This window comes from Sinocyclocheilus rhinocerous, unplaced genomic scaffold (genome assembly GCF_001515625.1).
Source record: "Sinocyclocheilus rhinocerous isolate Xijiao unplaced genomic scaffold, SAMN03320098_v1.1 scaffold1390, whole genome shotgun sequence".
In the NCBI taxonomy this organism is placed as follows: Eukaryota; Metazoa; Chordata; class Actinopteri; order Cypriniformes; family Cyprinidae; genus Sinocyclocheilus; species Sinocyclocheilus rhinocerous.
The window spans coordinates 308765-320575 of NW_015665627.1; the positions used below are offsets into that span (position 1 = coordinate 308765).

At 37.1% G+C, this 11811-nt stretch overlaps 1 protein-coding gene across 1 annotated transcript in view; it reads left to right on the forward strand.

The window, feature by feature from the left end:
* The window catches only part of snx29 (sorting nexin 29), a 122745-nt gene that overhangs the window by 92651 nt on the left and 18283 nt on the right, over positions 1 to 11811 (forward strand). Inside the window, exon 19 of the mRNA XM_016542480.1 lies at positions 5788 to 5928. Coding sequence (XP_016397966.1) covers positions 5788 to 5928 — 141 coding nt within the window. The remainder of the gene's footprint in view (positions 1 to 5787; positions 5929 to 11811) is intronic.

Below are 11811 nucleotides of genomic sequence, written 5' to 3' on the forward strand. Positions count from 1 at the left end.
ATGCTTTAAAAAGTAATTTGTAATGTATTTCATTAGATTACTCAGTTTTAGTCACTTAATCTAAATACTTTGGAATACTTAAGGTTAGGAGCGTATTCATTTTGATGTCTTGTTTTTATGTTAAGCCCCTCTAAATAAAAATGTGTATGAATTAGGGCTGAACGATTAATTGCATTTGCGATATGAAAAAACACGATTTTTCAATTGCAGAGACTGCGATTACACTCAGTCACGTGACACGCCAGAGTAAAGAGGTGTGTTCCACTTGAAGATCGATCAGTGTAGCCTTTGACATCAAAGTACAGTGAGAGAAAGTATATGGAGACGTCCGCGCTCTCTTATAGCTCTGGCAGTACTTTGATGACACACACCCATCGGTCTAAGCAGCGCTGCTTCAAGTCGAGCGCGGGCCATCAGCAGAAAAAGAAAAGAAATAAAACAGTAAACAGCCAAAGGACGTAATTAGAATGGGAGATGGATCGGTTTGTGAAAGCGAAGAGAAAAGCCATAGATGAAGTCGCACAGACCCAGGCAGGTGCTGGCCATTCAAATGTTGGTCATACTATGCAATGATTTATAGCTCATAAAGAGCTTTAAAAAATAATTGCATATTAAATCGCAATCGCAATATTGGTAAAAAAAAATCGCAATTAGATTATTTTCCAAAATCGTTCAGCCCTAGTATGAATGCATTTAAAGCAATTATGAATGCATAAATAATGTTATGCGAGAAATTAAAACTGCCAGTAGGTGCTGGCAAATCTTAATGAATGAGTCGTGGAATCATTCAGTTCTAAAGGAATGATTCATTCAGGAATGAAGCAAGTGATTTTATGAATGTAACTGCATTCGAACCGATTCGTTCAAAATGCGGATTCATTCAGGAACCAAACAGCACTGTGTTGTAGGCTATAATATAATAGAATATATAGCGATAATAGAATAGCGATAGATTCTAGTCACACTAAGTGCAAATAAGGATAGATTCTATTTACACTATGTAAAAATAGTAGTATTTTCTTTGAAGTAAGTACAATAGTAATTAGATGCTAGTTATACTTGCAAATAGTGGCAGATATTTGCACCTCAGTATTGTGGTACATTATAAATCAGTATGCAATAATAACATATTGTGTGAATTATGATATTTATTAAAATTATTAAACGGATGCTGCCTTATTTCCACTTTTTAAAAATATTTCCTTCATTTTTATAGAAAATAAATGCCTTTCAGATCGGATATGTGATGGGAAAAGGGAGAAGAATGGGAACAGAACTCAGGTTGATTGTGTCAGGTTACTAACAAGTGTCTTACTGCCTATGCCACTGCTACTTTTGTTTGACAAACGTCTTTTGTAATCATGTCTATGTAAATAGCCTCTGCCAACAAGGTGGGCTTTCTGCACTTTGTGCAAACAGACACTCGTATTTGGGAATATTTTTGTTGGCGATAGAGAGCAAATCAGACAATACTGTTCTTTAAAGTCAGTCACTTTATATTAACTTGTTGTTTTTGAATTGCATAAAATCAGTATCACATTTGCAATTATGCTAATATTCAGGAAAACAGCACTCTTCTTCCACGATTGATATTGCTTAAATATGCCATATGATATAAATACTGTATGGAAAAACAAGAACTCGTACAGACAAACCTCACTGGCACTGTGTCCGTGAAAATGAGAACAGTGTTGGCAGCTCTGGTTTTTAAAGACTGAGAACAACTTCCTTTAAGATGCTTTTTCAAGGTTAGAAGTTCCTTTGAAGTCGAGGGAAGTTTTGTTGCAGGTAAACAAAAATTTGATTGCACTGTGGTTACATCCTTTTTCACATTTATAAGTAAAATTGTCTTTGTATTTCCATGACAAAAAAACGCATTACGGGCTTGGCTTTCTGATTTCTCCTGCATTTTTGTGAGGCCTGGTAGTGTCTGCACTCTGCAGGTTGCTAACTGAAAAGGCTGGTTGCATGTTTTTTTTAAAGGGTCAAAATGTTTTTAGCACCAGGGCCAACCCTGGTGCTAAAACCACTCAGAACACCTTATCAACCACGTAGCAATGTACTAACACCAGACAGAAAACCGTAGCAACCGCATAGCAATATGCTAACACCAATGAGCACACTTTAGCAGTGTTTTAAAACCACTCAAAACATCTTAGCTACCACATACGTAGCAATAACTCTACCATAGCAACCGCTTCACAATACGTTAACACTAATCAGAGCACTTTAGCAGTGTCCTAAAACCACTCGGAACATCTTATTAACCACATAGTAACCCCTCAGAACAACCTAACAACTCCTTAGCAATGTACTAACACCAATCAGAACACTTTACATATCGCATAGCAATAACTCAAAACACCTTATAACAACCGCTTAGCAATGTACTAATACTGATCAGAACACTTTAACTGTGTGCTAAAACCACTCAAAACATCATAGCAACCAATCAGATCACCCTAGCAACCGCTGAGCAATATGCTAACACCAATTGGAACACTTTACATACCATATAGCAATTCAGAATACCCTAGCCACCACTTAGCAATGTACTAACACTAATCAATACTCTTTTAACTGTGTGCTAAAACCACTCAGAACATCATAGCAACCACTTATAAATATGCTAACACCAATCAAAACACTTTTACAGTGTGCTAAAACCTCTCAGAACACCCTAGCAACTGCATAGCAATGTACTACCACCAATCAGAACACTTTAAAGTCTGTGTGAACCGGAAGTTGCGGCCGACTTCCGTATTGTGACGTACTTCATAGAGAAACGGAATATTGAATGTGAAAAACAGTTTTTTCTACTGCGAACTGATTGGATATAGTAAAGTAGGCATTTCATTCAGAACAACACTGACAGTTGGAGGGGCGTGTTTAAGGATGTTATGCTCAAGCCCAAGCCGTCAAACTGACGTCATCGGAGAAGGTCCGTCATTTCAGCGGGGAGGCGCATTTTCAGATTTGGATTAAAGATTACAAAGGCAAACTATAAATTTTTTTTTTATTATTGACTTGCACGGATGAATTGTTCACCACAAAAATAGCAGTGTGCTCTAACGAAATAAATATAGTCAATTTTGATTTCATGTGTACTTTAACAGTGAACTAACTGCTTAGAACATCTTAGCAACCATTTAAAACACATAGCAACCAGAACACATCATCAGTTTGATAAAACCACCAACATCTAAACAGCCATTCAGAACACCATAGCAACCACATAGCAATGTGCCATCATTCACCAATCAGAACACTTTAAGTGTTCTGCTGAAACCACTCAGAACACCCTAGCAACTTCATAGCAATGTTCTTATCAGAACACTTTAGCAGCATGCTAAAACCACTTGGAATACCGCATAGCAACCACTCAGATCACCCTAGCAACCGCATAACAATGTGCTACAACCACTCAGAACACCTTAGCAACTCACACTGTCTAGAAATGCCCTGGCAATGGCACGAAACACACAAGCATCATGACAGAGAGTTACTTAACTCGCATTACAATCTAGATTGTAATGTTTAATGATTAATAAATATTGAGAGTGAACTGCAGGTGAAATTTGATTACATTTTTTCAACACTTGCTCCTTTTTTTTTAAATGTTGTTTTGTTTGATTTGGCTAATTCCAGAATTTCTTGACATGTTGCCATAAGCTTTCATTTTAATTGAGGTTGGTTTTATTTTTGTCAAGAAAGATTTTTAAGTGAGAGCTGGATTTCATGAAACACTTTTTCGTGGTATTAATTTGCAATTATTGAGGGGGAAGTGATTGCTCTTTAGAGGATGATTTGTTGCCATAAATATGTATGCTAATGAAACCGCCTCTATAGGATTATGACAGCTTTAATACACCGTCAGTTTGTCAACTTGATTTCCTTTAGTTAAGGCTATGAAACATCTCTTGTGTGTGTGTTTGTGTGATTCAGTGTGTCTGTTCATCATTCTGGGTGTCTTAATATGATTGTGGCAGCTTCTTTGAAATATGCCTCTGATTAATATGTTTATAGAATTTCAAGGTTTAATCATAAATAAGATTTGCATAAAGCAGTTGCTATCAAGCTAATTTGTAAAGAGAATTAAATTAAACTTTATAAAGCATCAACATCCTATATTCATGAAATCGCCAAACCAGCCTGAACTCAAACAGAGCACAGGCTATTAAAGATAATGGCTATGAGTGAAACTGTAATGGCCTGCTGCTTGTGACTAAGCCTTGTTTGTTATTCTGCTCACTCTCATCTTCAACACCCAAGACCTTCCAATGTGATTTTTAGTGTCATTCCGCTTTTTACATGTCCGTTCCCCCGGTGCACTATGGGAAAGAGTGGGTACCCTTTTGTTATTGTTCTGGGTCATGGATCACGAGAGATGTTTTTTCATCAACGTATTTGTTAATGTGTGTTTGAATGCTGCAAAATTCAAAACGATTCAAAATTCATAACGTGTGATGAATTAACTCTCGTTTGTAGTTCATATGGAAAAGTTAATTAATTAACATCATGTCAATTGTTTTAGAAGTCACCATCTTTGATTTATACATTACCATTAAAAGATTCTTTTAAACAAATTCATACTTTTATTCGGCAAGGACAAATTAAATCGATAAAAAGTGACAGTGAAGGCATTTAAATGTTAAATATTTCTGTTTAAAATAAATGCTGTTCTTTTGAACTTTCTATTTATCAAAGAATTCTGAAGAAAATGTATCCCAGTTTTCACAAAAATATTAAGCCGATTTCTGAAGCATAATGTGAAACTGAAGACTGCAGTAATGGCTGCTCACTAAAAATGAATTACATTTTAAAATGTATTAAAATAGAAAACATTTATTTTAAATTGCAATAATATTTCATGATGTTTCTGTTTTTATTGCATTTTTGATCAAATAAATGCACCCTTGGTGAGCAAAAGAGACTTTAAAATATTTTAAAAAGAAACTGACCAACCCCAAACTTTTGAATGACAGTGTACTTTCATCGGTCACACTTTAGTTTAGGACCAGTTGTCACTATTAACTAACTTTATAAGTGCTAATAATCAGCCAGTATGCTAGTAATATGCCTGCTAATAAGCAACTAGTTAATAGTGAGAATTGGTCCCTAAACTAAAGTGTTACCCTTTTGTCACTGTTACTATGGGTACTGGCTGCATGCTGTTGCATGAACAATGAGAATTACATTGGAAATTTGCAATAGCCTGTAGAATGCAGTTTTAGTTTTTAAGGCCATTTGAGTTATTTTGGTGTCTGGTTTGCATGCATGATTTTTTTTAAGTTATTGCACTGACGCTGACACCAGTAGCCTCAGAACAGCCTGAGTTTGACACTGTCAGCATGGCTTCGCAGGTGCTAACGTGATGTTAGAGTCTAACCTCTCATGAGATCCTGTTACTAAAAACAGACGTGCACACTCTCTGCCTTGCGTCCCCGGTGGACTCACTGCTGTCTGTTCAAGAGACTTAAGCGTGCCGCTTTGCTGTGATCAGAGGTCTTGCTTGGGTAATTTGAGCCAGGTTCCTCTGTCCTGCTCTGAAGGAGAAAGTGAGGCGTGAAAATAGCATCCCTCTCCTCCTATCTCCCTCCTCTTCCTTGTGTTGTTGTCCCTGCAGTGCTCTTCTAGATACAGTCCCTTTTGTCTATCTGGCTACGGCACCATGGGAAACCTGGTTTATAACAGATGCAAATAATAATGAGACCAACAACAGCAAAATGACACATCAGATACTTATCACTGTAACCTGTGACATTTTATGCATTTTATTTTTTTCAGGTGTACATTAGAATCCTGGACAATGAGTGGAATGTGTACCGGCGCTATGCTGAGTTTAGGGCACTGCACAATTACCTGCGGCCGCAATTCCCACAAGTCGACACATTCAATTTCCCACCTAAAAAAGCCATCGGCAACAAGGTATGTACTGCGGATTTTCTCTATAATGGCAGGTTCTCTTTTTTCCTTGTCCTTCTATTGTTTGGCTCACCTGAATATGCAGGTTAGTAGGTGGGTTAGTAGTAATTAGGAGTTAAAAAGGATTGAAATTCAATAGAAATATCTAGAATTACTATAAGTGACATACTTTGATTGTTAACTTGACAAAGCCTTGAAAGTTGAAATCCAGATTCACACTTTTGAATCCATTTCTTAAATTTAGAATGTGGTACAACTCTGTACTGCAAAGAAAACTGCATCCAGAGCAGCATGACAAGGTGTATCTACAAACTTTTAATCTGACATAAATGTATTTTCAAAGGATTCACAGTTGTGGGAAACAACGTATCATGCATTTGAAAGTTGATTGTTGATTCTGTGCACAGCTGGCAGAAAACATTGGCAATGGCAAAGTTTGTAGGCCGCAACATTTACACTTTTTAAATGACAGTAATCCAAAAATATGAGATGAAAACATGTCAGCAGAGCACAAAAAGGCAAAATAAAGAGAATGCTACTGAAAAGAGAGCCAGAGCCACCCCAAAAAACACTTTCCATCAGTGCCACTGTCACCACCTGCTACTTACCAGCTTGCATGACATCACTGTAAGTGTTAGTGGCTGGGCCCCGATCTCAGCCCTCACAATTTTTGTGAAGTATTTCACAAAGGTAGTTTTGCAACAAAAAGTGTGCAGAGTGATGTTTTGAAACCTGCAGAAGATTTTTTGAAGTTGCAATGCTGTAATCTGCTGTTTTTGGCTACTTCTTCAGCACTTCCTGGACTGATTGTTCTCTGTTCTCTGACTGACTGACTGATCTGACTGAACCACATAACAAGATCAAACTGTAGAAATCAACTTTTTCATTAAGGGACAATATTTGCCCCTTAATTTAAATCAATTCCAGGGGCATTTTTTACCTTTGTAAGGGAAATTGCCTTATTAAAATGTGTAGTCTTTTATGACAAATATTTACATTTAATCAATTACTTCAATCAATCAGAATACTACAGAAGATATAAAATTTGATCAGCATCAACAAAAGCCATCCCTACACTGCAAAGGTGGAACAGCTGCATCTGACATGACATTTATGTTGAATGCTGCTCAAAGGTGGCACACATGTATTTACACAACAGTTGCATGATGTAAATAACCTACATAAAGTACATTAATAAAAAAAAAGGAACTCATTAAAGTGTAGGGTGGCAACAAAAATCATTATTGTTGATTACTGCGTTTGATATTGTAATATTTAATATTAATGTAAATTAATAGTATACATAAAATATGAAGTGGGACATCAATTTCTTACTACACAAACACAAGAAGTTAAGAACCATTTATGAAATAGTGTTTTTTTTTTTTTTTTACACATTGGTTCACATTGGTTTTTGGTTAAAACAAAATGGTTATTCAAACTTGGATTAATTTACATACAGAAATCGTGCAAACAACGTTCCCCATCACTAAAATAGTCCATGTCTTCATTCTATGATTGGTTATAATAATCGCGCTGCCAAAAATGTGTAAAAAGAAATCTATTTCAACATGAGCAGATCTAAGTGTAATGTAAACACAATTGACACTTGCCATTTGTTTTCAGCTTTCATTTTTTAATCACAACTGCAGTAATATATTTAGTTTAATTGTGCAGGGGTTTTTTTATTGAAATCTTAAAATATGGTCAATTTTAGTGGCATTTTTTGCGCCAAGCAACCATTTTTGACCCTGGAATGTATTGATATATGTGACCCTGGACCACAAAACCAGTCTTAAGTCGCTTGGGTATATTTTTAGCAATAGCCAAAAAAACATTGTATGGGTCAAAATTATCGATTTTTCTTTTATGCCAAAAATCATTAGGATGTTAAGTAAAGATCATGTTCCATGAAGATATTTTGTAATTTCCTACCGTAAATATATCAAAACTTAATTTTTGATTAGTAACATGCATTGCTAAGAACTTCATTTGGACAACTTTAAAGGCGATTTTCTCAGTATTTAGATTTTTTTACACCCTCAGATTCCAGATTTTCAAATAGTTGTATCCCTGCCAAATATTGTCCTATCCTAACAAACCATACATCAATGGAAAGCTTAATTATTCAACTTTCAGATGATGTATAAATCGTAATTTTAAAAAATTCACCCTTATGACTGGTTTTGCGGTCCAGGGTCACATATAGAGTTTTGGTGGCCAACTTCAGTTCTATCACCACTGATTTTGCCACTTTGGAGGTGTTGACTCTTTTTCCTAGTTTATCTACAAGGCTGCTGTGGAGTAAGTATAAGGGCAAGATTGCCCCAGTGCCCATCAGCATCATCAGCGGGGCAGCACTGTATGCACTAATGTGGAGAGTCCACTCTGACAGCACTCTGATCCCCCACCTGTCTTTTCATTTTCCTTCCTTTTTTTCCTCCTCTGTTCACCCAGGGGCAGATAATTGGCTTGTGGCACCGCTTCCTCTCGCTGCCTGTGATTTTTGAGAGTGTGCCAGGCAGAGCCACTGGCCCCCTTCAAAGGTAGACTTTTTAGAGCGTGAAAGACAGACGTGATTTACCAGGACCCAGACAGGCACTGCCAGTCTGGGTCCCACCTCAAGGACGGCCAATCAGAAGAGTCAATCAACCCCAGGCCTGGCGTGAAGACAGCATGCTTTGTACCTGCTCTTAAGCACATTAGTTTTGCACTACCAGCAGTCGGTTGCTGGTCTGGACTTCAAAAAGAGTTATTTTTAACCCCGCGCCACATTTTGCCATCTTGCTCTTAACATATCACCAAGGAGTGAAAACAGCTGAGCAATTGTCAATTAGGAGATGTGTCTGCATCTGTCCTCGAGTAACTCGCTCTGCTCAGTGATAAGTTCCTGACCTCTCAGGAAAGCGGGTTTCGTTTTTGTGCTATGCAGAACCTGCACACATATACAGGACAGAAGGAGCCTCTCTGTTCTCGTTTTTTTTCAGAGCCGAGAGCTGCTAACTGCCTTCCACTGAAGTTTTAGCTGAAATTTTGACATGCAAATTCAACTAGAGTGTGGAAACCCTCAGGGCTCAGTTAGAACAAGAAAGTAGGGAGAAAAGGGTACATTGAGAGCAGGCTTTTAAAGTCGAAATGACTGCAACTGTGGAGGGGTTTGATGGCGACAGGGCTTTTGTTTGTAATCATCGGCCCGTTGTGATTAGCTGTCATGTAATTGTTAATTCTGTTATTATTTTGCTGGAGCTCGGTGGCAGTTTGTTAAAAAGGGACTCCGTTCTTTTTCCTTGCGATACGGGCCATTGCACACGTATGCAAATATGATATCTGATCTTTCGCAGTCCTGAGCTTTGAGCAGAGTTTTTGAGAGTACTCAAACAGGGCCTGTAGAATCATTTTTCCTGGATCCACTTAATCAAAGGTTAGCAGGGTACTTCAGATTTATTAAAGGGATATTTCACCCAAAAATGAAAATTACCCTATGATTTACTCACCCTCAAGCCATCCTTGGTGTATATGACTTTCTTCTTTCAGCCGAATACAATCGGAGTTATATTCTCTCTCTCTCTCTCTCTCTCTCGCTCTCTCTCTCTCATTAAGCCATGTTGCTTGCTGTCTCTTGATGGTAAGAGTCCATATCATGCTTGAACTGAAAGCTAACTTTGAACTGTGTAACATAGTTGTGTTCTCTTCAGGCCTGAATCTCTGCCACTAGTTACAATGAGAAGAGTAATGATAAGGAAATGCAAATAATGCCTCTGTTGAGAAAACGTATGCCCCTTTGAAAGTGTGTACTGCTTGTTATCTGCACTTGCTGGATGAAATGAAGGACAAGCCTTGTCTAATCTGCATCTGTGAGTCTCTCATTGCTAGTCTCATCATTCATCTTGAGACAGCAGCTTGTGCAATTACCCATCCAGACCTTTCATGTGCCTCGCTCAAACCAGTGTAACACTAGGCCTGCTCTTGCGTCTCCTCTGACATTTGGTCTAAAGATCTTGAATTTTCTTTCAACTGTTGCTTTATTTTCCACCACTGAGTGAATCAAATAGATTTGATACTTTGGTGATTGCACAAAAATTCCAGCCATGGAAAGTTAAATAATCTAGATAAAGTTTTTTTTGGCCCTTTTGATCATCCACCGAACATAAAAGTCTGACACTTTAGGAAAAGTAATAGCAATCCTCGTAGCTTCCATACATTGTGTTAGTGTGTATAATATCCTTCAGTCTCTGAGACTGTAACTTTATTTCATTCCTTCTGTGATGGTCGTGAAGCTCTCTGTGTTTTGGAATGGAATATGAATTTGGTGTCTTGTTGTGTCCATGACTCCATCTGCTCGGGCCATGTCAGGCCCCTTGCTGCTCAACCATACTGACAGCTCCTAAACAGCTGATTTGTCAGAGGCTTGCCGGGCAAACATGCTAAACGCTCCCGAGCCTACCTGTCAAATGTGCCCTGAATCCCTGAACCCAGCCAACCACAGGAAGAATGATGACATCAAAGAGAGGCGACTGTCAACACAGTCAAACTGTCACCTCATAAGCTCCTCAGCTGTCTTGATTTATTTTATTTTTTTTACATTTTTATGGCTGAGTTTTTTTTATCAGGATCACATTTATAGGCTCCATTTTGAGTCTGCGTTTTCTTGTTCATGCTTCAGAACTTTAAAGGGGAGTAAATCTTAAGGGAGCTGTCTAGTCAAACTGTCACCTCATAAGCTCCTCAGCTGTCTTGATTTATTTAATTTTTTTTACATTTTTATGGCTGAGTTTTTTTTATCAGGATCACATTTATAGGCTCCATTTTGAGTCTGCGTTTTCTTGTTCATGCTTCAGAACTTTAAAGGGGAGTAAATCTTAAGGGAGCTGTCTTAGTAATTGAGAGATCATGAAAAGTAGCCGGTGTTATCCTGTTAAAAACTCTTGGGATGAGTAGTTGTCTTCACACTGAGACAGGCAGAGTCAAACTCTCAGAGCTGTAGGATGGTCCAGTGGTTCAGGGCTGGAGTAACACGGATTTTGGTCAGTTGTCTACTTTTGTTGAGCTTATAAGCTTAAACCTTAGTTTTTTTTTTTTGCCAATGGAAATATGTCATAAAGGGAACATTTTTTAGCTAGCTGTTGTTTATAGTTGTATAATTTGCTGTTATTGTGGATGCAGCCAAAAACAATTTTTGTATAATTGACAATTTTTTTAAGGAAAGAATATTTTACTTGATATTAAATAAAATAAATAATGTAATAATACATAAATATTAATAATAATTGGGTAATTATTATGAAATATGGTACTGTAAAATTATTATTATTATTATTATTAATAATTTTATATTTGTTTGTAAATTATATCAAGTAATTTAATAATAATAATAATATCAATTTAATATATTAAATAAGTAATATGATGATGGTGATAATGATTGATTTTTCAAGTCTAATATGTTTTTCTTGCTAAATCTTTACAGATACAATAATAATATAAATTGTTGTTGAGCTTGTTGATGTTCTTCGTCTTCGTTTTTGTCTTTTTGTTCATCTTCCTCTTTGTCGTTGCCGCCTTCGTTGTCTTTTTAATTTTTAATCAAAAATTAAATTCTGTTTAATTAACATGCTCTTAAAGGGGTCATATGATGCGATTTTAAGTTTTCCTTTCTCTTTGGAGTGTTACAAGTTCTTGGTGCATAAAGAAGATCTGTAAAGTTGCAAAGACTAAAGTCTCAAATCCAAAGAGATATTCTTTATAAAAGTTAAGAGTCAGCCACACCTACCTAAAACGGCTCGTTCTAACACGCCCCCACATATCTAGGTCACTATGTGGAAATATTAGCATAATGCACCCAAATGTGCACGCAAAGAAAGAAAGCGTGGTTTCAGGAACAGCAGT